Here is a 27512-nt window from a genome sequence, read left to right on the forward strand (position 1 = left end):
CATATAAAGTATTATCATGTAATAAAAAAGAACTAAATCCTAATTGTATCAATAGAATATGCATAACCTATATATTTAGCAGCTTTTCAATATAAGCATGATAAGCACTATTGTGCTCTAGTTAGGTGTTCAATTTAAAGGGTGGACATAAAATGTTGATGTACAATGTATGTTCCATAAACAAATATTAAGGTCTTTCCACACAAAAAAACCCAAGCATTTTGATATGAAAATAGTAAAATTCGGTTTAAAATGTCATTTTTAGTTTCAAATGATAGCTTATTGTACGCTGATTCAAAAAATATATGGTTTCTATACAATATTTTTTAAATAAGGGAGATAATTTGTTAATTCCGGTTTTATTTGCATGTTTACTTGACACTGTTTCCAAATATATCTGGTTCTATATACTTTTATATGACTAAAGTACAAAAATAGCTACTTCTGGTTACTCAAAGTCAATTCCGTTTTTTCAAGGTTAAATGGTTTGAAACCTAATGCAAAAAGTCCTATGGCTTTATCATGTGTACATATGAGGTAAAAGCAAAGGTCAAAATCTAGATTGTCAAATTAACCTTTAACCTTGAGCTCAATTTTAAGGTCATCAACCAAGGACCTCAAATCAAAAGACCCTAGGTCTTAATTATATTTGGTGAATGAGTTATATCACCATACGCATATTTTTAAATAAAAGAGGGGGAAAAACTTTTATTTAATGTAAGTGTATGCTTTAAACCAATATGTATGTGTTACCACCTGTAGCAACTAACAATTAAGTAACAATATGTTGTCGATATCTTATATCGTGTTTGAAAAGAGATTAAAATAAGCCAAAACCCCAAATTTAGAAATGACCTTGACCTTTGACCTTGACCCTTTTTTCTTCTTTTGAACCAGGGACCTCAAATCTTAAGACCCTAGGTCTGTATCACTTATGTTCTACCAATTACATTTACATTTTACTTATTTTGAATATAGAAGGGGAAATAACTCATATGGAGTTTCTGGAACACTTCGGTCAAAATTATTAAGATCCTTAGGATATAACGAGCAAATTGGTGACATAAATTTATGATAATCTTTTAAAGTTGCAGTGGCGATGTGTTCACAAAAAAAATAGTATTTTGGGAGATAACTCTTCCAATAAAAAGTGTTCGGTTAAACAGGGTCAGTTTCAAAGTCACAATAACTGTCCATCTGTACATACGTTCTAAAGTTGGTTTCCATTCTATAACTTTAGTTTGCCTAATCCAAATATTATGAAACTTAAACACAATGCTCTTTACCATAAAGCACAGATCAAGTTTGAATGTTGGTGGCATCACTAAGAGTTATGCTGCTTTATAAATGAAAAAAATGCTGATTTTTTAGTTTCAGTTCTCTAACTTAAGTTTGCATCAACCAAAGTATACACAATACTTATTACCACAAAACTCAGATCAAGTACAAATTTGGGTAGTGTCAACTTTAATGGTTCATCAGTTATGTCCCTATATAACTTTATATGATATGCAAGTGGGGGCATCATCTATGTCCCATAGACACATTCCTTATTTATTTTAAAATGAATAACACACGAAATCAAAAATGTGATAATTTGGAAAACTGTGCATGATGATAAAGACTTTGGAAACGCTGATCATTAGCAAATATATGTACCATTGTATGATTTTATACTTATTGTTGTAACAGTTTTCTTTCAATAAGTATTTACCCTTTTGTTCTCTCTTATACAGTAGGTCATTGTCATCCACATGTGACAAGGGCTGGACAGGACCAATTAGGCACACTGGTGGCATCTACTGGTTACCTAAATGAAAAATCTGTTGAATATGCCAAAAGAATGATTGAAACATTACCAGAAAAATTGTGTGTTTGTTTCATGGTAAACTCTGGGTAAGTTATAAGTGATATTTTCCATATACCACTGCATATAACATGTGTGTAAATAAAATAAAAATACATCTTGGTAAAATGTTATATTTATACTCCTCAATGCTCACTTCAGATATTTATGTTTATTATATGGAAGCTGATAATACATATATATGAATTATATGAATGAAAGGAAATGCTATAAATAATGAGAAAGACAGAAATCCAAAAATGCAAAAGAGCGCAAATGAAATAACTAAAAGGCATCAACCATGTAATACTGTAAGTTCACAAATTATTGCATGCATTTATTATTGCGATTTCAAGAAATCTGCATAAAGATGTATCATATGTATATCAGATTATGAGTTCATATTATTGCGATCCAAACCCAGTCACATTATTCCCATTATTATAAACTATGCAATAATTTATGAATTTACAGTATGATAAAATGATAACTTCAGATGTTTATTGGTATAGGCTTCTAGGAGCCTCTGGTTTAAAACTATAAATTTATTAGTTAACATGACAGGTTGATATTCAGATGAAAGGAAAATGCAGGAATTGTTTATATAATGTTACAGTGAGACAATATTGTTTTAATATTAGCAGAAAAAAAACATGCCATTTTAGATTTTAGTAATAATGAGTCAGAACAAATTTCAATGATAAGCTGCTTGTGTTTCCTTAGTAACATTCTTTTCAAAAATATTTCACAGTTTCTTGTGATAAACAACATTATGATGAAATAACTTTATAAAATCAATAATTTCATAGCATAATATCTGACTAATAACTATGGTGACTGTTAAGCTTCAGAAATTAATGTCACACGGTATATTATTTTTGATATTATGATTACAGAGGTTTTAATTTCTATTGACAATTTTTCACTTAGATACAAGTTTCTCAATCTTTACTTCAGACCTTTAAATATTACTTTATTTTTTATTGGAAATAAGTGTAGAATTTTTTTTTTTGGTTAACCTTGACCAAAAGGCCATCCTGATATCTTGGTGACCATTGTTTATTTGCCACCCTATACTTTTGCATGTTATTTTGCATCTTTTAAGGACCATCATCTTTCTATCATATGATGGCTATTGAGACAATTGATAGACAACTATTATTTTAAAGGCATATGATACAGTAGCAAGGATAAAAAATAATGCATCCTAAATTAATAAGTTGTTTACACACACTTTATAAAGATAACATCCAAAATTTGCTGAAAATTCAATAATTTCTTTCTTCTGAAAAATTATATTAACAAAATTTTAGGCAAAAATAAATCAATGAAAGATCTTTTCTGTAACATTTGCCCTCATAGTTTTGTTATTTTGAAATTTACTTCCAAGATGCCCTTATATTCCAGCATGTTAAAAATTGCTGTATAGTTATAATAGTATGATATATGTTTTAGATCTGAAGCCAATGATTTAGCAGTAAGGTTGTGTCGATCCTATACTGGACATCATGATGTAATGGTAATTGATCAGTAAGTAGAATCTGGTAAACATCATAAAATGAAAATTAAATATTTGTTATCGTTGAAATAGCATTAATTTCATAATCATATTTCATAAGTAAAGACATTTTTTTTTAAAAGAAAGATGTTAAAACATAATGAAAGAAGAAAAAACTTCTAAACTGGCAAGATAGCAAACTGTTTATAAATTTCTCACCAACTGTTAGATTTTTGTCGAGCCTTCGACTTTAGTCGAAAAAGCGAGACATAGCGATCCTACATTCCGTCGGCGTCGTCGTCGTCGGCGGCGTCCACAAAAATTCACTCTGTGGTTAAAGTTTTTGAAATTTTAATAACTTTCTTAAACTATCCTTGAATTGTACGAAACTTGGACAGAAGCTTGTTTATGTTCATAAGATAGTATCCAGAAGTAAATTTTGTAAAAATAAAATTCCATTTTTTCCGTATTTTACTTATAAATGGACTTAGTTTTTTCTGCCAGGAAACATTACATTCACTCTGTGGTTAAAGTTTTTAAAATTTTAATAACTTTCTTAAACTATCCTGGAAATGTACAAAACTTGGCCAGAAGCTTGTTTATGATCAGGAGATAGTATCCAGAAGTAAATTTTGTAAAAATAAAATTCCATTTTTCCCGTATTTTACTTATAAATGGACTTAGTTTTTCTTCCAGTTAACATTACATACAGTCTGCAGTTAAAGTATTTAAAACATTTTTAAGATTCTTAAACTAGCCTGGATTTTTACCAAACTTGGACAGAAGCTTCTCACAATCAAAAGATAGTATCGAGAGGAATAATTTTATTGATTTTTTTCATCATTTTTTATGAGTGTTTGATTAACAGCAAAAGTAGGCGAGACACTGGGTTCCGCGGAACCCTTACAAATTTTTACTTTATCAACTGAATATTTCAATACCTTCTAATTTGTAAACAAAATTCACACTGGACAATGAAAATAATACTTTATAAATTTGTTGCATCACAAGCATATTTATTAATAGAAAGCAGTGGAGTTAACTTTAATGAAACAATGTATATAAATTAGATAATTACTCTACCAAACACTCAATTGTCCATTAATAATGACAGGAATATTCAAATATGTTCACAATAAAAACTATTTTTTGTAGTGCCTTCCATGGAAACGTCTCTGTGATAGCTGATCTCAGTCCATTTAAATGGCAGAAATTAGGGTTGGAGAAAAAAGATTGGGTCCATGTTGTATGTATTAAAACTTCACATATAAAATGCTATAAAATATTAAAATGCTCTAAATGTTTTTTTTATGTCAGGACTTTTAAAGATGTGTTCATTTTGCCCCTCATGTCTTGGCAGATATTTAAGGATTTCATTCCTTTAAAATAAGTTGTTTTGAATGAGGTTTAAACCTTTCTTTATAACCAATTATTATTATACGACCGCAAATATTTTTGTGGTTGTATATTGGTATCAAGTCGTCGTCAGCATCATCTGAAGACGGATGGTTTCTGAATAATAACTTTAGTATAAGTAAATAGAAATCAATAAAATTTTAACACAATGTTTATAGCCACAAAAGGAAGGTTGGGATTGATTTTAGGGGTTATGGTTCCATCGGTTTAGGAATAAGGGACCAAAAGGGGCCTAAAACAGACATTTATCTAGTTTTAGGACAATAAGTTGTGTATAAGTATTTTAATTACTCTGAATTTGTACCACAATGTTCATACCATTAAGTAGAAGGTTTGAATTTATGTTAAGGGTTATGGGGCAAACGGTCTAGGAATTTAAAAGGGCCAAAAAGGGGCCAAAGACGAGCATTTTTTGAAGTTTCAGGACAATAACTTATGTTTAACTGTATGGATCTCTCTGACATTGTACCACAAGGTTCCATTTAATAAAGGGAAGGCTTGGTGTCAGTTTGGGGTTAATATCCTTGAACATTTAGGTATAAGAGGCCAAAAAGGGCCAAAAAGAAGCATTTTTCTAGTTTACTGACAATAACTTGTGTTTAAGTTTATAGATCTCTCTAAAATTATACTACACGGTTTCTTACTACAAAGGATAGGCAGGAATGGAGTTTTGGGGTTCTTGTTCCAAAGGGGTTTCAATAAGTGAGGGTCCAAAAAAGGGGCCCAAATAAGCATTTTTGTAGTTTTCAGTCAATAACTTGTGTTTAAGTGTATAAATCTCTCTCAAATTATATCACAAGTTTCTATACTTCAAATGGATGGTTATTGGGGGGTAATGGATCAATTCATTATGGAATTAGGGGAAAAAAAGGGGGGAAACAAAGGTTTTTCTGGTTAAAGGACAATTTAGACAATTTAAAAGCAATGGTAAGGAGGTAATACAATTAAAATTAAAATTTAAAGAATACTGTGATATATATGTTTGATTAATTGATTACCTCACTTACACTGCTTGAACATTATGTTAAAGGAAGTAATGTGTAGCTGTAAATTTATTTTTAGAAGTTGCTGTTAAGTAATATTAATTTTAAGCATGACTTTAGGTTATTTTGTATTTTAATACTTTATGATGTATTTTAATGAGTAGTTATTGTTGCCAACTAATTAAAAATTTGAATTGAAATTGTTTTTGGAATAGGGATTGGGAGAGGGGAAAAAATGGGGAGGGGTGGGGGTAAAAATTTTCTCATTTGAGATTTCAGAAATTAAAAATAATTTTACTTCAAATATTTTTTTTAGGGTATTTATATTCAACAGCATAGTGTATTGCTCAAAAGCAAAAAAAAAATTTTTTAAATTCATTAGACCACATTTATACAAACAAGCCAAGTTTGTATTCTGTTGTCTCATATTGTAATTCTTTTCTGTAGTCTCATATTTATTTTTCTCAGTGTAATGTTGTATATTTATTGAGTCGTATAAAGTGAAATATTGTTATGTACTTTTAGTATGATGTTGTATTATTAGTATAGTTGTTGGAGTGAGTGGTTTGCCAATACTCCTTATCTATGTCTCTAGTGTCAGTGATCAAAACATTCCAGGTCAGCAGTGGCAGGCTTACTAAATTTCTAGAGACATAATTTTTATTACCTTTTCCAAAGATCAAGGCATCAATATGCAAGACTTCCATTGATAAGATGAAATGTTTAATGATCACATCAAATTATATTTTAACAGGTGTAAGTTTTCAGGTAAAAATTTTCTTCCCTACACTTACTCAAAGTAAAACTCTCATAATAGAGCAAATCTCAATTAATGTCCAGATCTCATCCTTGTAATTGAGCAAATACCAGCTCTGAAAAACAATACCAAATGTAACATAAGGGATATCTGTGTGTAAACCAAAAACAATGGTCTTAGCAAATCATACTGGCTTAAAGCAGAAAGATATATTAGAATGAATAATAATTTTATTATAAAAAACAATAAATCTATCTGGTTTTGGCCTTAGGGAAACACTCAGCATACAAGACAATTTTGAGTTCCTGTCTGAACAAGTCAGCTTGCAACCTCCAGTGTGAGGAAGAACCTGCCTGCCCGACAATACCCCAACCAAGGAATGTGAAGCGAGGGTTCTCCACTTAGGTGGTGAGACTAGGCGTCTCATCTGCATCCGGTGTGTGCAAGGTCTGCATGGGGATAGCCCATGTGCTAGTTGAGTAGCAGGGGTCTATCAAACTGGCGCTGGAATAAATTTGATAAAATTTCCTCCCGAAATGCTTCGGGATGAATGAAATTTTAGAAATAACCAGTGATAAAATTCCATCAAGGTCCAAAAACTCAGATGGAACAGCTGAGTGTCCCCAAGGATTTAGGATTAAGATTTATTCACCTTCAATTAAGTCATGAGAGAAAGAAAAAAAAATATATAAAAAAATAACAATGGAAAAACCTATGTACATGATTGTGTAGATCTACAATCTAAAAACATTATAATGTTCATGTTAATATTTTCCTAACAAATCTTGTGCATATTTAATTGAAGTAGATGACACTCTTATATACCTGCAGTAACTATCAAAGGACCAGCGTCCTAATGTTTTGACCAAATGGTCTTCAATATGTGCTTTTCCTGCAGGTGTGGCAGCTCCTATGCGTAGGCTGTGACCATTGTAGTGATCAGGATTGAAGCCACATATACTAAGTACTTGTTTTATACAGATAATGAAATAATTTCTTTCTAAGGCCAAAGAATTTTGTGAGATAAAAAGTGGATCAGATGGGAGATTTTGTTTAAGACTCTCTCTAACTTGTAAATATTTAACTAAGATTTTAAAAGGACAAATTTGATTTTTTACTTTATGGAGTTGAATATCTATACCCTTCCTGAAAGGGTCTGTTTTAGACTGTTTCAGTTTCAAAATTATCATATCTTTATGCAAAATAATATCTCCAATACATAAATTAACAGATGGGTCAAATTGGTTGGCTTTCAAGACAGTAAATTCTCCCCATCTCATAAAGCCATAAAAACCTACAGTACATACTGCTTCTAACATTAAATCAATGAAAGGGGTAAACACACCTTGTCTTGAATTGAAATTATTTTTGGAATAAGGGATTGGGAGAGGGGGGGGGGGGAAATGGGGAGAGGTGGGGTAAAATTTTTCTCATTTGAGATTTCAGAAAATAAAAAGTATTTTACTTCAAATATTTTTTTTTTAGGGTATTTATATTCAACAGCATAGTGTATTGCTCAAAATCAAAAAAAAATAATTTTAAGTTCATTAGACCACATTCATTCTGTGTTAGAAACCTTTGCTGTGTCAACTATTTAATCACAATCCAAATTCAGAGCTGTATCAAGCTTGAATGTTGTGTCCATACTTGCCCAAACTATTCAGGGTTGGACCTCTGCAGTCGTATAAAGCTTCACCTGGGAGCATCTGGTTAATTTAGTAATGTCATTACACCAGGTAAAAATCTATATTTCTACTGTACAGCAATTCCTCTGAAACTGTACAAAGTTGGAAATATTTGTGATATGACGTATAAATGATTCTTTCCAGAATTTGCAATTGAAACAATCTATTTATCCATAAAACAACGCCAATTTTTGAGAAAATATTCAAATATTCAAATTCAGTCTATATTTTTTATGGTTAAAAAATCATACATAAATGTTTTATGTAAATCTATATTTTAACAGGTACCATTTCCTGATACATACAGAGGTAAATACAGAGAGGATTCTGTTAATCCTGGTTTGTTGTATGCTAATGAAGCCAGAAATATCATTCAATCTGCACATGAAAAAAAGAGAAAAGTAAGCATACATTAACAATGATTAATGTTTGAGTAAACTTTGATATATTAATTTAAATTATTTGATATCAAATCAAATACACATGTAGTATTTTGTGTACTTGTTTGTGAGAAAAAGAGAAAAGTAAGCGTATATAAATGTTTGAGTAGACTCGAATATATAAATTTACGTTATTTGATATCAAATCAATTAGTACTTTGTGAGTTTGTGTACTTGTGTTGGACCAAGGACTAAATGCATAGGTATCAAGATAGGATCAGTAACTAACCTTACTATCTGTACAAGCCTTTATAAGCAACAGCTACCTGATCTTATGTACCTGCTAATTAATTGATTGTCGTATTTGTGTACGGTTTGAATAGAAAATACTGAAATTATGATATCTATTAAAACAACACCCATCTTAGATTAAAAAGCAAATTTACTTGGTTCACAAAAATTTAAACTAGGTTTTCTGTAAACTGGTTCCTTTTAAACTGGCATGTTAAAAATCTTACTCAGCTTCCCATCTGTTACAAAGCAGGATAACATTAACATGCTTTGACACGATATGTAGGTAATATTTGCCATTGAATGTGACACGCCAATCTATCATCATCTTAATTTATTTTCTTATACATTTGTGTACATAGATAGCTGCATTTTTGTGTGAACCAATGATGGTGACAGCTGGAGTTGTTGAATATCCTCCTCATTTTCTCAGTCAGACTTTCAGGTAAGGTTTTTTATATTTGAATCTGCAAATAAAGATAACATGCAAGAACCAAATATATAATTTAACACAAAACACCTTCATGCAAATAATTGAGAAATATGTTGGGGGGATGCAAACTTTATTATTTTGGTAGATTTTTTTTTAATTATTAGATAGTCTAAGGATCTGCAAACATATATAACATGCAAGAACCAAATATATAATTTAACACAATGATTTTCTAAATGAGCAACACCTTCATGTAAATAATTTAAAGTATATTTTGTAGAAAGTTTTGGAGAAGAAATTATAATTTAAACTTTGTGCATACCTATCAATAAGTTTGTATATGCTTTATAACTGCTATGAATCTTGATAACATATAATACTAGCCTCATAGATATATATTTTTTTATTTTCCAACATTAAATAATAAATAATAAAAACACCTTTCATTTGTAAATATAAAAAAATCCTGTCTTTAGTAAATTAAAAATTCTATCATTATATACTGGTTATAAAAAAAAACACTTTTAAAGTTATGAATATTTGGACTGATATTCTTAATATTTATTGTTTACAGAGCTGTACATGAAGCAGGAGGGCTATGCATAATAGACGAGGTTAACACAGGATTAGGAAGAACTGGAGATCATTTCTGGGCTTTCCAATCACAAGGTATAATGTCAAAACTTGTAGTGCATTGACTGCAATTAGTGATTGTTGTGAAAAGTATTTTAAGATCATGTTTTAAGTTTTGAACTTATCTACAGGATAACTTTAAGTAATGATTTTTATACCCCACCTATGATAGTCGTCCGAATACTTTTAGTTTTCGCACTCTAACTTTAGTAAAAGTGAATAGAAATTGATGAAATTTTGACACAAGGTTTATGACCACAAAAGGAAGGTTGGGATTGATTTTGGGAGTTTTGGTCCCAACATTTTAGGAATTAGGGGCCAAAAAGGGCCCAAATAAGCATTTTCTTGGTTTTCGCACTATAACTTTAGTTTAAGTGAATAGAAATCTATGAAATTTTGACACAAGGTTTATGACCACAGAAGGAAGGTTGGGATTGATTTTGGGAGTTTTGGTTCCAACAGTTTAGGAATTAGGGGCCAAAAAAGGGCCCAAATAAGCATTATTCTTGGTTTTCGCATAATAACTTTAGTATAAGTAAATAGAAATCAGTGAAATTTAAACACAAGGTTTATGACCACAAAAGGAAGGTTGGGATTGATTTTGGGAGTTTTGGTCCCAACAGTTTAGGAATTAGGGGGCAAAAAGGGGCCCAAATAAGCATTATTCTTGGTTTTCGCATAATAACTTTAGTATAAGTAAATAGAAATCAGTGAAATTTAAACACAAGGTTTATGACCATAAAAGGAAGGTTGGTATTGATTTTGGGAGTTTTGGTCCCAACAGTTTAGGAATAAGGGGCCCAAAGGGTCCAAAATTGAACTTTGTTTGATTTCATCAAAAATTGAATAATTGGGGTTCTTTGATATGCTAAATCTAACTGTATGTAGATTCTTAATTTTTGGTCCCGTTTTCAAATTGGTCTACATTAAGGTCCAAAGGGTCTAAAATTAAACTTAGTTTGATTTTAACAAAAATTGAATCCATGGGGTTCTTTAATATGTTGAATCTAAAAATGTACTTAGATTTTTGATTATTGGCCCAGTTTTCAAGTTGGTCCAAATAGGGGGCCAAAATTAAACTTTGTTTGATTTCATCAAAAATTGAATAATTGGGGTTCTTTGATATGCCATATGTAACTGTGTATGTAGATTCTTAATTTTTGGTCCCGTTTTCAAATTGGTTTACATTAAAGTCCAAAGGGTCCAAAATTAAACTAAATTTGATTTTAACAAAAATTGAATTCTTGGGCTTTTTTGATATGCTGAATCTAAACATGTACTTAAATTTTTGTTTATGGGCCCAGTTTTCAAGTTGGTTCAAATCAGAATCCAAAATTATTATATTAAGTATTGTGCAATAGCCAGAAATTTCCAATTGCACAGTATTTAGCAATAGCAAGAAATCTCCAATTGCACAGTATTGTGCAATAGCAAGAAATTTTCAATTGCTCAGTATTGTGCAATAGCAAGAAATCTTCAATTGCACAGTATTGTGCAATAGCCAGAAATATCTAATTGCACAATATTGTGCAATAGCCAGAAATTTTCAATTGATTGGAGTTATCTTTCTTTGTCCAGAATAGGAGTTGAGTCAACTTAAATCATTGTTTTATACAATATACAATGTATATTCACTTTTACTACCAACTGATAATTAAAACAATCTTTACCATTCAGTGATAACAAGCACCTTTTGTTACATTTTAATATTTATGATGTATTTAAATGAGTAGTTATTGTTGCAAACTCCATTAGAAATTTGAATTGAGATCAGTTTTGGAAAAAGGGAAAGGGGGATGTGAAAAAAAAATGGGAGGGGGGGGGTTAAATTTTTCTCATTTCAGATTTCATAAATAAAAAGAAAATTTCTTCAAACATTTTTTTGAGAGGATTAATATTCAACAGCATAGTGAATTGCTCAAAGTCAAAACAAAAATTTTAAGTTCATTAGACCACATTCATTCTGTGTCAACTATTTAATCACAATCCAAATTTAGAGCTGTATCCAGCTTGAATGTTGTGTCCATACTTGCCCCAACCGTTCAGGGTTCAACCTCTGCGGTCGTATAAAGCTGCGCCCTGTGGAGCATCTGGTTTTTTATGTTTCAGATACAATCCTATCTATTAGTGGATTGACACTCAATTTTGACTTCATTTTAATGGTTCAATGAATCACATTGAGTTTTAATAAGATAACAATTAAAAAATCAGATATTATTGGCTATTAGTCATTTACAAAAGATCTTCAAATTAAAGTATGCAGGAAATAAACCAGTCAGACACAAGTTCCTGATATGGACTTACATTTCATGGTTCAGTGGTTCACATTTAACTTTTTGTGATCAGATTATTTTTTTAATTATTACAGGTATTAGTTATCTTGATTCATTGTGAGGTCTGTCTATCTAGAAGGGGTCATCTAACCTTGACCTCCTTTTGGTGTTTCATTGACTCCCATTAAGGGTTGGTAATAAGGTGAGTATCTCAGATACCAAGAATAGTGGGCCAACTGTATTGATATGAAAGAGTGTTGTAGCTTGAAGTAGGTCACCTTGGTTTAACTTTTCATGGTTCATCAGGTTTTTATTACGGTAACTTAGTTTTGTAATTATAGGTATCATAACAAGTAAGAATTGTATATTTGTTTTATATCAACTCTTTTCATTTAGGTTCATCAATATTCTGTAATAAAAAAACAAGCCTTTGGCTTATTTTTCAATTAAACTGGAAATAAGACCTTTGCAGACACTGTTAATTTTTAATGACATTTTATTCTGTTCTATTTATAGATGTAGTTCCAGACATTGTAGTGGTAGGGAAGCCTCTAGGCAATGGGTTTCCAATGGCTATGGTTATCACTTCCAAAGAAATAGCTGATAATCTCAGTGATTACACTAATACTGTGAGTACGAAATGTTCAGGTTTAAAATATTTCTTTTACCATTAATAATGTAATTTTATTCTATTGTAGATAAATGGGAAAGAAAATCCTTCCGCAGTAAAACTTTCTTTGCTTTTTGTCTAAAGGTCTGCAAGTATGTATGACAATCAGAAATTATTTCAAGTTTTGATGAGAACAATTGAACGGATTGATGGCTGTGCTAACTTTTACTACAGTTGTGTCTGTATATTATACAAGACTGACACCTAACCAGGTGTTTAGGGTTTCATAACAAGTCCATACAGGTTTTCATTAGGCCTGTACAATTATTTTAGATATATCTTATAAAATTCTTTAACTGTAAATGATATCACGACCTATTACAAAAGGAGAATCAGTTGAATGTCACACTTACCACAGAGCTTTAAATATTTTAAGTAGAACATGTGCATATAATTTTTTTAAATGTAAATTTGACAAACCAGTTGGAGTTTTTCTTACATGATAAAGGAAATATATTCTTATAGTTTAGAGAAAATGCTAAATGTATAACAATTTTATTTGACTTTCAGTTTGGAGGAAACCCAGTTGCATGTTCTATAGGTTTATTATAATTATTTTATTTGACTTTCAGTTTGGAGGAAACCCAGTTGCATGTTTCATAGGTTTATTATAATTATTTTATTTGACTTTCAGTTTGGAGGCAACCCAGTTGCATGTTCTATAGGTTTAGCTGTTTTAGATGTTATACAGAATGAGAAGTTACAATCAAGTGCAAAATCAGTAGGCAAATGTTTAAAAGATGGTCTAAAAGCTATTGCACCTAAACACCCAATGATTGGTGATGTAAGGTATGTACCAGCTCTTCAAGGTTAACATAGAAGAGAATAGTTTTATGATTAGTTGGTAATTATAGATAAATAGAGTTTTTAAGGGTAATTATAATGTGAAAAATGTTATATCATTATTGTCAGTATATAGAGTTGTTGAAGGTAAATGTTGGTAGAAACCATTTAATATTGTGATTGGTCAAGCAATTATATACCGTATGTGAAAAATGCGATTAAAAAAGAGAAAAATCAATTTATTATATAATATTTCTTATATTGCCAATATTGGGTAAAACAGAACAGCCAAAACAGTATCGTACGTACAGGGCTTTCACAGTTAACAAAATAACAGAATTTGTCCTATTAGAATCAAATTATTCATGGCAGCCGTAGATTTGTTTTCATTTAACCATGGGTTGGGCATTTATATTCTTATTTTACCCCTGGCTAACGCTCAGTGTAAAATAATTGAATATATGTTAAATGAAAACAAATCTATGGCTGCCATGAATTATTTCTTAAGTAAACCTATGATAAAATTTCAAATGTAAATCAAGCAATTATTCCAAGGGGAATTCAAGGAGGAATTAACATATTTTAGTACATCTGATATTGGAAAACAATCATTTTTTGGTATGAAAAACACTCCACTCTACAATTCTATATTTTATGTTTTACAGAGGGCGAGGGATGATAGTAGGCATAGAAATAGTTACGGACAAGGAGAGTAGAAAGCCAGCACCAGAAGCTGCAGATTTATTGTCTCACAAGTATATGTTTTATTATTATTTCTTGGTAGATAGGCATGGAAAATAATAAGTAAATTTTCTTATGAGTACAGGATTCATACAATGTTGAAATTTAACAATATTTGAATTATTTCTAGAGAACACCTATTGATATTTAATGAACAATGCTAAAATAATTTTCTTAGAAATAAAGAAAGGAGATATGGCCATGGTATGATTGCCAACAAGTTTAACTACCCAACAGAGTCCAAAGGACATGGATTGAAGCAATTGAAGGTCAATGTATGGCCCTCAACAAGTAGCTAATCCAATATTCATGTAGTGTTTTAGTTAGCTATAGTCTGACATGATAAAAGTTCAACAATTCAAATAAATAAACTAAATGCCTGATTTATGACAAAACAATAAACTAACAAAACTAAAATAACAGATAACATCCACTGAATTACAGGCTCCTGACCTCTGAAAGGCACTTAATACAGAATGAGGCTGGGTTAAATATGGTGTTTTTTAACAAAAAAAATCAAAACGTTATTTTATGGCTTTTTCCACAATCCCTGTCATGCATGTAGCACAACTTGTATACATGTAGTTTACATCCAAATGGTTTAAGGTGCATTACAGCTGTATGTTTATTGGGGGAAAAAAATTGTTTATCTTTTGGACACAATCCGCAAAAAATACACTGGTTAACAGTATTCATAGAAGTAGATGTGGGTACCAACAAAAAACCCTTTATAAACCGCTTTAATTTTAGGTTAAAAGAAAACAAGATAATTATTGCTAATGAAGGACAGGACAAGAATGTGATGTTAATCACACCACCACTGTGTTTTACATGTGATAATGCCAGACATATCGTACAGGCAATTGACACAGCATTGGCAGAAATAGAAAAAGGTGCCTCGGAGGCTGGATTAAATCAATCTAGTTTTGGAGAGAATAGGATTGACATTCCATTAAATATACTATCAATGCCATCAACATCAGGATACTCTTCAGAGGAGTCAGACTTTGACTCAGATCACCCAAGTAAGCGAGCGAGATATGAGGAAGTGGACTGATCATGTACGTCACATGGAATAGAAGGGGGCATTAAAATGAGCAAGAAATCTTTAAAAGCTGTGATTCCTTATCGTTTCTCAATGTATAATGTGTTCATGCTCTTGTATTACGTGTACATGTATTTTATGATATTGTTTTGATATTATGTATTGTTAACTATTGAATAATGATCATTCAATATTTTCTTTTCTTATTGATGACATTCATCAAAATGTTAAGAATATTTTTTACCATTGACTTTTACAAATTTTTAAAGATGTCATTTGAGCAAATGGCTTGTATCTAATGCTATGAGAACCGGGCTAGTAATTATTAGGCAACAGGGCCTGTATTTGATAAAAAACAGCCTGTAGTTAAAACATGAAAACTGTCATCAGATCAACTTGTTACTTTTACCTTGATTTTAGGAATTAATACCGGTAGTTATAATTTTGATAGGATAAAATACTTTAGTATTAAAATAATGTAACCTGAGAATAACATTGAGAATGATATAATACAATAGAAATTATGGCGGGAATATTTTTTTTATACAATTTGTTAGAAAGTTTTAAATTTATTGTTCATTCCTCACTCATGGAGTCAATGATTTAGGGTATCTCCAAAGTTACCAATTGTTTTTAAATGATAGTGATTTTCCTTATTTTTTTTAATGTAATGATTTGTAAAATTGATTGATTACTTTAGTACAGTTTACTGTAATTTTTATTTTTCTAAAATCTGTATTTAAATAGTTTTTATATGGACTTTGTCCTCTTTCAAATGTATTAACACCTCCCTCATATTATTTTACCTGTAAAAAGATAGTAGAATCTAGTTTGATATAATATGAAATTTCATTATGATGGATTTTATATAATATTGTTTATTGATAGAGTAACAGTTTTATTTGACAATCACAGGATCAGCTCATTTTATATTTTAGAATCTGTATTACTTTATGTATGAAAGTTGTTTAAATGATTATCTACCTAGTGCAATGTATCACACATGTGTTTTAATGAATGCTGTTTTATGAGTATGTTGTCTTGTCTTGTAAGATTTTCTAAAGATTAGTTAAAGTTGCTTTAAATCACTGTTTAAAGTTGAGATTGTTTTTACACTTTTTCTTGACATTTCTTTATCTTTTAAAAAAATGATAAAGTCTTATATTTTCATTCCCATTTTAAACAAATATTGTATATGCTTAATATTGTCCGATTGACTTCTATATATTTGTAGAAAAAAATTCTTAAAATACAGTACATGTAATACTTTTTTCATTGATGTATGTTCATACATGATATTTAAAAACTCTGACTATTAATTTTTTTATAATTTTTGGTCTATAATTAATAAACTTTCCCATTAGGTCTCTTAACTAACTAAAGTGTTGAAGTGATGATTACCTGATTGTGTATGTATAAATACATGTAGTGTAACAGCCTTCTACAGTCACTTCAGCTTTCTCCACCGAAAAAAACTGACAGAAATTGCCATAACATCAACAAATTAATCAATTAAATTCTTTCAGAATATAAAATCTATACTTACAGATAAATCCTTTTTATTGTTGATCAATTTAATTATTTGTTTAATTAGAAACAAATTTCTTGGAAATTTGATTTTTCTCTAGAGGACAGAGATTCCACCTAAATTCAACATCTTCAGGACCATTCCTAATTTGAAGATACAAGTAATATTCATCTTTTTGTTGTACATTTAATTTGTATAAATGAGTTTTAAAATGTTTTATGTCTAAATATAGTATTTATATTTGTAATTTTCATTTTATACAACTTCTACCTCAAAGAGATCACTGTTCTATGAAGATCTATGAACAAAATACCTTTTTGTTTGTATCCATCGACTTGTAGTTATTCTGTATTACAGTTATTTGAGAACAAAAATTTGGAAACATATTGCTTTCCCTACAATTTGAATATTCAGATTTGTGATTTTTATACGACCGCAACCAAATTTTTGGGTTCGTATAATGGTATGATGTTCCCAACCGTTAAGGAATTAAGGGCCCAAAACAAGCATTTTTCTAGTTTCAGGATAATAACTTGGGTATAAGTATTTGATTGCTCTGAAATTGTACCACAATGTTTAATACCTTAAGTAGAAGGTTATGATTCATTTTAGAAGTTATGAGGCCAACAGTTTAGGAATTAAGGCCCAAAAAGGGGCCAAAAACAAGCATTTATCTAGTTTCCAGACAATAACTTGTTTGATAGTGTATGGATCTCTCTGAAATTGTACCACAAGGTTTCATTATGTAAAGAGAAGGCTTGGATTGAGTTTAGGGTGAATTGCCCGAAACATTTGGGAATAAGGGGCCAAAAACAAGCATTTTTGCTAGTTTCCAGACAATAACTTGTGTTTAAGTGTATGGATCTCTCTGAAATTGTACTACAAGGTTTCATACTACAAAGGAAAGGCTGAGATCGAGATTTGTGGTTATTGCTTCAAAAGGGGGGGGGGGGGTCTCAATTTTTTTTAGGGTATTCATATTTTTTTTAAAAGTTTTTCAAATTTCAAATTTTTGAAAAGTATCAAGAAGAAATTTTCAATTTCACTGTATTATAGATTTGTAAGATCTTTGACCACATTTATTTTGTCGTATCAGGCTGCACTCAGCAAAGCATTTTATTGGAATTTGGGATTCAATAGCAAAAGAATTATTCTTCATACAACACACAGTCATTTTAGCTTACCTGCTCTACTTGGCAACTGTCATATTTTTATGGCCCTGCAACGAAGTTGTCAGTGCCATATAGTTTTACCCTTGTCCCAAATTCCGAAATTCTGTCATTCCGACAAACCATTATACAGAGTTTTTTTCTAAATGCCTTCAGATATTGGGCTGATTTTTGGTATGTGAGTTAACTATGATGAGTTACAGATCAAGTTTAAGTTTCGTTCCACTCCACTAATTTTTGCCAAAATTACGGGCTTTGGACTTTGAGAAATTGTTGAAAATCACAGTTATACGGACTTTTTTTCTAAACGCCTTCAGATATGGGGCTGAGTTTTTAGTATGTGAGTTAACTATGATGAGTTACAGATCACGTTTAAGTTTCGTTCTGCTCCACTAATATTTGCCGAAATTACGGGCTTTGGACTTAGAGAAATTGTTGAAAATCATAGTTATACAGACTTTTTTTCTAAATGCTTTCAGATATTAGTCTGATTTTTTATATGTGAGTTAACCATGATGAGTGACAGATCAAGTTTAAGTATTGTTCTGCTCCACTAATTTTTAGCCGAAATTACGGGACTTGGACTTTGAGAAATTGTTGAAAATCACAGTTATATGGACTTTTTTAGCTCACCTGGCCGAAAGGCCAAGTGAGCTTTTCTCATCACTTGGCGTCCGGCGTCCGGCGTCGTCCGGCGTCCGTCATCGTCGTCCTGCGTTAACTTTTACAAAAATCTTCTCCTCTGAAACTACTCGGCCAAATTTAACCAAACTTGGCCACAATCATCATTGGGGTATCTAGTTTAAAAAATGTGTCCGGTGCCCCGCCCAACCAACCAAGATGGCCGCCATGGCTAAAAATAGAACATAGGGGTAAAATGCAGTTTTTGGCTTATAACTCAAAACCCAAAGCATTTAGAGCAAATCTGACAGGGGTAATATTGTTCATCAGGTCAAGATCTATCTGCCCTGAAATTTACAGATGAATCGGACATTTCGTTGTTGGGTTGCTGCCCCTGAAATGGTAATTTTAAGGAAATTTTGCTGTTATTGGTTATTATCTTGAATATTATTATAGATAGAGATAAACTGTAAACAGCAATAATGTTCAGCAAAGTAAGATCTACAAATAAGTCAACATGACCAAAATGGTCAGTTGACCACTTTAGGAGTTATTGCCCTTTATAGTCAATTTTTAACCATTTTTCGTAAATCTTAGTAATCTTTTAGAAAAATCTTCTCCTCTGAAACTACTGGGCCAAATTTAACCAAACTTGGCCATAATCATCATTGGGGTATTTAGTTTAAAAAATGTGTCCGGTGCCCCGCCCAACCAACCAAGATGGCCGCCATGGCTAAAAATAGAACATAGGGGTAAAATGCAGTTTTTGGCTTACAACTCAAAAACAAAGCATTTAGAGCAAATCTGACAGCGGTAAAATTGTTCATCAGGTCAAGATCTATCTGCCCTGAAATTTTCAGATGAATTGGACATTCCGTTGTTGGGTTGCTGTCCCTGAAATGGTAATTTTAAGGAAATTTTGCTGTTTTTGGTTATTATCTTGAATATTGTTATAGATAGAGATAAACTGTAAACAGCAATAATGTTCAGCAAAGTAAGATCTACAAATAAGTCAACATGACCAAAATGGTCAGTTGACCACTTTAGGAGTTATTGCCCTTTATAGTCAATTTTTAACCATTTTTCGTAAATCTTAGTAATCTTTTGGAAAAATCTTCTCCTCTGAAACTACTGGGCCAAATTTAACCAAACTTAGCCATAATCATCATTGGGGTATCAAGTTAAAAAAATGTGTCCAGTAACTCGGCCAACAAACCAAGATGGCCGCCATGGCTAAAAATAGAACATGGGGGTAATATGCAGTTTTTGGCTTATAACTCAAAAACCATAGCATTAAGAGCAAATCTGACAGGGGTAATATTGTTCATCAGGTCAAGATCTATCTGCCCTGAAATTTACAGATGAATCGGACATTTCGTTGTTGGGTTGCTGCCCCTGAAATGGTAATTTTAAGGAAATTTTGCTGTTATTGGTTATTATCTTGAATATTATTATAGATAGAGATAAACTGTAAACAGCAATAATGTTCAGCAAAGTAAGATCTACAAATAAGTCAACATGACCAAAATGGTCAGTTGACCACTTTAGGAGTTATTGCCCTTTATAGTCAATTTTTAACCATTTTTCGTAAATCTTAGTAATCTTTTAGAAAAATCTTCTCCTCTGAAACTACTGGGCCAAATTTAACCAAACTTGGCCATAATCATCATTGGGGTATTTAGTTTAAAAAATGTGTCCGGTGCCCCGCCCAACCAACCAAGATGGCCGCCATGGCTAAAATTAGAACATAGGGGTAAAATGCAGTTTTTGGCTTACAACTCAAAAACAAAGCATTTAGAGCAAATCTGACAGCGGTAAAATTGTTCATCAGGTCAAGATCTATCTGCCCTGAAATTTTCAGATGAATTGGACATTCCGTTGTTGGGTTGCTGTCCCTGAAATGGTAATTTTAAGGAAATTTTGCTGTTTTTGGTTATTATCTTGAATATTGTTATAGATAGAGATAAACTGTAAACAGCAATAATGTTCAGCAAAGTAAGATCTACAAATAAGTCAACATGACCAAAATGGTCAGTTGACCACTTTAGGAGTTATTGCCCTTTATAGTCAATTTTTAACCATTTTTCGTAAATCTTAGTAATCTTTTAGAAAAATCTTCTCCTCTGAAACTACTGGGCCAAATTTAACCAAACTTAGCCATAATCATCATTGGGGTATCAAGTTAAAAAAATGTGTCCAGTAACTCGGCCAACAAACCAAGATGGCCGCCATGGCTAAAAATAGAACATGGGGGTAATATGCAGTTTTTGGCTTATAACTCAAAAACCATAGCATTAAGAGCAAATCTGACATGCTGTAAAATTGTTGATCAGGTCACGATCTATCTTCCCTGGAATTTTCAGATGAATCGGATAATCGGTTGTTAGGTTGCTGCCCCTGAATTGGTAATTTTTAGGAAATTTTGCTGTTTTTTTGTTATTATCTTGAATATTATTATAGATAGAGATAAACTGTAAACAGCAATAATGTACAGCAAAGTAAGAACTAAAAATAAGTCAGTATGACCAAAATAGTCAATTGACCCCCTAAGGAGTTATTGCCCTTCATAGTCAATTTTTAACAATTTTCTTAAAATTTGAAGATTTTCAATAACATTTTCCACAGAAAGTACTGTTATAGATAGAGATAATTGTAAGCAGCAAGAATGTTTAGTAAAGTAAGATCTACAAACACATCACCATCACCAAAACACAATTTTGTCATGAATCCATCTGTGTCCATTGTTTAATATTCACATAGACCAAGGTGAGCGACACAGGCTCTTTAGAGCCTCTAGTTAGACTTAAAAGATGTAATGTGGAGCATTTTGCCATTACACAATTGTTGTTGAAACAATAACTTTTGATTTTTAGCTCACCTGGCCCGAAGGGCCAAGTGAGCTTTTCCCATCACTTTGCGTCCGGCGTCCGTCGTCGTCCGTCGTCGTTAACTTTTACAAAAATCTTCTCCTCTGAAACTACTGGGCCAAATTAAACCAAACTTGGCCACAATCATCATTGGGGTCTCTAGTTTAAAAAATGTGTGGCGTGACCCTGCCAACCAACCAAGATGGCCGCCACAGCTAAAAATAGAACATAGGGGTAAAATTCAGTTTTTGGCTTATAACTCAAAAACCAAAGCATTTAGAGCAAATCTGACACGAAGTAAAATTGTTTATCAGGTCATGATCTATCTGCCCTGAAATTTTCAGATGAATCAGACAACCTGTTGTTGGGTTGCTGCCCCTGAATTGAGAATTTTAAGGAAATTTTGCTGTTTTTGGTTATTATCTTGAATATTATTATAGATAGATATAAACTGTAAACAGCAATAATGTTCAGCAAAGTAAGATTTACAAATAAGTCTTCATGACCGAAATGGTCAGTTGACCCCTTTAGGAGTTATTGCCCTTTATAGTCAATTTTTAACCATTTTTCGTAAATCTTAGTAATCTTTTACAAAAATCTTCTCCTCTGAAACTACTGGACCAAATTAAACCAAACTTAGCCACAATCATCATTGGGGTATCTAGTTTAAAAAATGTATGGCATGACCCGGCCAACCAACCAAGATCGCCGCCACAGTTAAAAATAGAACATAGGGGTAAAATTCAGTTTTTGGCTTATAACTCAAAAACCAAAGCATTTAGAGCAAATCTGACATGAAGTAAAATTGATTATCAGGTCAAGATCTATCTGCCCTGAAATTTTCAGATGAATCGGACAATCTGTTGTTGGGTTGCTGCCCCTGAATTGGTAATTTTAAGGAAATTTTGCTGTTTTTGGTTATTATCTTGAATATTATTATAGATAGAGATAAACTGTAATCAGCAATAATGTTCAGCAAAGTAAGATTTACAAATAAGTCAACATGACCGAAAATGTCAGTTGACCTCTTTAGGAGTTATTTCCCTTTATAGTCAATTTTTAACCATTTTTCGTAAATCTTAGTAATCTTTTACAAAAATCTTCTCCTCTGAAACTACTAGGCCAAATTAAACCAAACTTGGCCACAATCATCATTGGGGTATCTAGTTTAAAAAATATGTGGGGTGACCCTGCCAACCAACCAAGATGGCCGCCACAGCTAAAAATAGAACATAGGAGTAAAATTCAGTTTTTGGCTTATAACTCAAAAACCAAAGCATTTAAAGTAAATCTGACATGAAGTAGAATTGTTTATCAGGTCAAGATCTATCTGCCCTGAAATTTTCAGATGAATCGGACAACCCGTTGTGCGGTTGCTGCCTCTGAATTGGTAATTTTAAGGAAATTTTGCTGTTTTTTGTTATTATCTTGAATATTATTATAGATAGAGATAAACTGTAAAAAAGCAATAAATGTCTGCAAAGTAAGATCTACAAATAAGTCAACATGACCCCTTTAGGATTTATTGCCCTTTATAGTCAATTTTTAACCATTTTTTGTAAATCTTTGTTATCTTTTACAAAAATCTTCTCCTCTGAAACTACTTGGCCAAATTGAACCAAACTTGGCCACAATCATCATTGGGGTATCTAGTTTAAAAAATGTGTGGCGTGACCCTGCCAACCAACGAAGATGGCCACCACAGCTAAAAATAGAACATAGGGGTAAAATTCAGTTTTTGGCTTATAACTCAAAAACCAAAGCATTTAGAGCAAATCTGACATGAAGTAAAATTGTTTATCAGGTCATGATCTATCTGCCCTGAAATTTTCAGATGAATCAGACAACCTGTTGTTGGGTTGCTGCCCCTGAATTGAGAATTTTAAGGAAATTTTGCTGTTTTTGGTTATTATCTTGAATATTATTATAGATAGATATAAACTGTAAACAGCAATAATGTTCAGCAAAGTAAGATTTACAAATAAATCTTCTCCTCTGAAACTACTGGACCAAGTTCATTATAGATAGAGATAATTGTAAGCAGCAAGAATGTTCAGTAAAGTAAGATGTACAAACACATCACCATCACCAAAACACAATTTTGTCATGAATCCATCTGCGTCCTTTGTTTAATATTCACATAGACCAAGGTGAGCGACACAGGCTCTTTAGAGCCTCTAGTTTCTAAACACCTTCAGATATTGGGCTGATTTTTGGTATGTGAGTTAACCATGATGAGTTATAGATCAAGCTTAAGTTTCATTCCGCTCCGCTAATTTTCGCCGAAATTACGGGCTTTGGACTTTGATAAATTATTGAAAATCACAGTTATATGGATTTATTCTCTATTCCCCTCCAGATTTTGAGCTGAATTTTTATATGTGAGACTACCATCTTGTTTGTGTCCACATGTGTTTATATTGAAATTGCAGATTTTTCAACTTTTTGGGACGGGTCCATTCGTGTCGCTTTGACACATCTATTATTTTTTTTTTTTTAAATCTCTTTGAAGTGTGTCCAAAAAGATGTTTATGCCCCTGCTGTAGCTGAAGGGGCATTAAGTTTTACCCTTGACCGTCTGTATGTACATCCCAAAATTGGTCTCCATTCTAACTTAAGTTTGCCGAAACCAAATGGTATGAAACTTATTCACAATGCATCTATCCACAAAACACAGATCAAGTTTGAATTTAGGTGGCGTCTTTTTTAGCTCACCTGGCCCGAAGGGCCAAGTGAGCTTTTCCCATCACTTGGCGTCCGTCGTCGTCCGTCGTCGTAACTTTTACAAAAATCTTCTCCTCTCAAACTACTGGGCCAAATTAAATTAAACTTGGCCACAATCATCATTGGGGTATCTAGTTTAAAAAATGTGTGGCGTGATACGGCCAACCAACCAAGATGGCCGCCATGGCTAAAAATAGAACATAGGGATAAAATGCAGTTTTTGGCTTATAACTCAAAAACCAAAGCATTTAGCGCAAATCTGACATGGGGATAAAATTGTTTATCAGGTCAAGATCTATCTGCCCTCAAATTTTCAAATGAATCCAACAACCCGTTATTGGGTTGCTGCCCCTGAACTGGTAATTTTAGGAAATTTTTGCTGTTTTTGGCTATTATCTTGAATATTATAATAGATAGAGATAAACTGTAAACAGCAATAATGTTCAGCAAAGTAAGATTTACAAATAAGTCAACATGACCAAAATGGTCAGTTGACCCCTTTAGGAGTTATTGACCTTTATAGTCAATTTTTAACCATTTTTCGTAAATCTTAGTAATCTTTTACAAAAATCTTCTCCTCTGAAACTACTGGGCCAAATTAATCCAAACTTGGCCACAATCATCTTTGGGATATCTAGTTTAAAAAATGTGTGGCGTGACCCGGCCAACCCACCAAGATGGCCGCCATGGCTAAAAATAGAACATAGGGGTAAAATGCAGTTTTTGGCTTATAACTCAAAAACCAAAGCATTTAGAGCAAATCTGACTGCGGTGAAAGTGTTTATCAGGTCAACATCTATCTGTCCTGAAATTTTCAGATGAATCGGACAACCAGTTGTTGGGTTGCTGCCCCTGAATTGGTAATTTTAAGGAAATTTTGCTGTTTTTGGTTTTTATCTTGAATATTATTATAGATAGAGATAAACTGTAAACAGCAATAATGTTCAGCAAAGTAAGATTTACAAATAAGTTAGCATGACCAAAATGGTCAGTTGACCCCTGAAGGAGTTATTGCCCTTTATAGTCAATTTTTAACCATTTTTTCGTAAATCTTAGTTAGGGCCACACCAATTTAATTTCTTGTTCTACGGATTTTTGGATTCCAAAATTTGGGGCTAGCGAGCGATTTGAAAATTTTAATAAAATAATATTTAATTTGCAAATTTTTGAGGCGAAGCTTGAAAAGCAAAGGCGAGTGATTATAATTTTTTTTTGTAAACATAAATTAGTAGGTTTTGACAATATTAAAACTTGATTTATCACTTGTTCTTTGACTTTTCTTTAATTTCTGAAGTATTTTTTCCCTATTCACACTATTGGTGTGGCCTAATCTATTACAAAAATCTTCTCTGAAACTACTGGGCCAAATTAAACTAAACTTGGCCACAATCATCATAGGGGTAACTTGTTTAAAAAATGTGTGGCGTGACCCGGCCAACCAACCAAGATGGCCGCCATGGCTAAAAATAGAACATAGGGGTAAAATGCAGTTTTTGGCTTATAACTCAAAAACCAAAGCATTTAGAGCAAATCTGACGTGGGGTAAAATTGTTTATCAGGTCAAGATCTATCCGCCCTCAAATTTTCAGATGAATCCGACAACCCGTTATTGGGTTGCTGCCCCTGAATTGGTAATTTTAGGGAATTTTTGCTGTTTTTGGCTATTATCTTGAATATTATTATAGATAGAGATAAACTGTACACAGCAATAATGTTCAGCAAAGTAAGATTTACAAATAAGTCAGCATGACCAAAATGGTCAGTTGACCCCTTTAGGAGTTATTGCCCTTTATAGTCAATTTTTAACCATTTTTTCGTAAATCTTAGTAATCTTTTACAAAAATCTTCTTCTCTGAAACTACTGTGCCAAATTAAACTAAACTTGGCCAAAATCATCATTGGGGTAACTTGTTTAAAAAATGTGTGGCGTGACCTGGCCAATCAACCAAAATGGCTGCCACGGCTAATAATAGAACATAGGGGTAAAATGCAGTTTTTGGCTTATAACTCAAAAACCGAAGCATTAAGAGAAAACCTGACAGGGTTTAATTGTTTATCAGGTCAAGATCTATCTGCCCTGATGTTTTCACATGGATCGGACAACCCGTTGTTAGGTTACTGTCCTGAATTGGTAATTTTAAGGAAATTTTGCCGTTTTTTGTTATTATCTTGAATATTATTATAGATAGAGATAAACTGTATACAGCAATAACATTCAGCAAAATAAGATCTACAAAAAAGTTTACATGACCAAAATAGTCAATTGACCCCTTAAGGAGTTATTGCCCTTTATAGTTAATTTTTAACATTTTTCATAAATTTTTGTAAATTTTTAGAAAATATTTTCCACTGTAATTACTGGGCCAAGTTCATTATAGATAGAGATAATTGTAGCAACAAGAATGTTTAGTAAAATAAGATCTACAAACACATCACTATCACCAAAACACAATTATGTCATGAATTTATCCGTGTCCATTGTTTAATATGCACAAGACCAAGGTGAGCGACACAGGCTCTTTAGAACCTCTAGTTTACTGTTCTAGAGTTATGCCCCTTTACAAATGGAAAAATTGATGAAATTTTCATTTCTGTTCTTAAGCTTTAGTTTCCCTCAACCAAATATTATAAAACTTTTAAACAATGCTTATTACCATAAAACACAAATCGAGTTTGAATTTGGATGGTGTCTCTTTTAACATTCGAGAGTTATGCACTTTACAAATGATAAATTGCTGAATTTTTCGTTTTTGTTCTGTAGGATGCCTCAACCAAATGTTATGAAATTTATACACAATGTTAAATACCACAAAACGCAGATTAAATTTGAATATTGGTTGCGTCTTTTTTACCATCTATGTCCCTTAACAAATGGATAAATTGCTGAATTTTTCATTTCTCTAACTTATTTAAGTTTGCCCCAACTAAATATTATGAAACTTATTAACAATGCTTATTACCACAAAACTCAGATTAATAATTACAAATTTGGGTGGCGTCATTTTTACAGTTGTTGGGTTATGTCCCTTTCTTACGTTACATGCAAGCGGGGGCATCCTCTGTGTCCCATGGACGCATTCCCCATTTATTAATGAAAAAATGTGAACTTTCATTATCCTTTGGTCGTTGTTTGGGTCTTGTCATTGGCAATTATACCGGGGTCGCCCCG

The 27512-nt window shown here is 32.1% G+C and overlaps 1 protein-coding gene across 3 annotated transcripts in view; it reads left to right on the plus strand.

Annotated features, from left to right (window-relative positions):
* Positions 1–17369, plus strand: part of LOC143045802 (5-phosphohydroxy-L-lysine phospho-lyase-like) — a 148214-nt gene extending 130845 nt beyond the window's left edge. For 2 of the 3 annotated variants that reach the window (XM_076218574.1, XM_076218571.1), the window contains exons 3-12: positions 1737–1896; positions 3302–3376; positions 4500–4590; positions 8470–8586; positions 9219–9301; positions 9864–9958; positions 12712–12824; positions 13500–13654; positions 14314–14403; positions 15140–17369. In XM_076218574.1, the coding sequence (XP_076074689.1) occupies positions 1737–1896; positions 3302–3376; positions 4500–4590; positions 8470–8586; positions 9219–9301; positions 9864–9958; positions 12712–12824; positions 13500–13654; positions 14314–14403; positions 15140–15446 (1286 nt within the window). In that variant the 3' untranslated portion in view covers positions 15447–17369. Of the gene's footprint in view, positions 1–1736; positions 1897–3301; positions 3377–4499; positions 4591–8469; positions 8587–9218; positions 9302–9863; positions 9959–12711; positions 12825–13375; positions 13407–13499; positions 13655–14313; positions 14404–15139 lie in introns of all 3 variants that reach the window. The other variant, XM_076218572.1, reaches the window with a different exon arrangement.
* Positions 17370–27512: the final 10143 nt, after the last annotated feature.

This window comes from Mytilus galloprovincialis, chromosome 9 (assembly GCF_965363235.1).
Source record: "Mytilus galloprovincialis chromosome 9, xbMytGall1.hap1.1, whole genome shotgun sequence".
NCBI classification, from domain to species: Eukaryota; Metazoa; Mollusca; class Bivalvia; order Mytilida; family Mytilidae; genus Mytilus; species Mytilus galloprovincialis.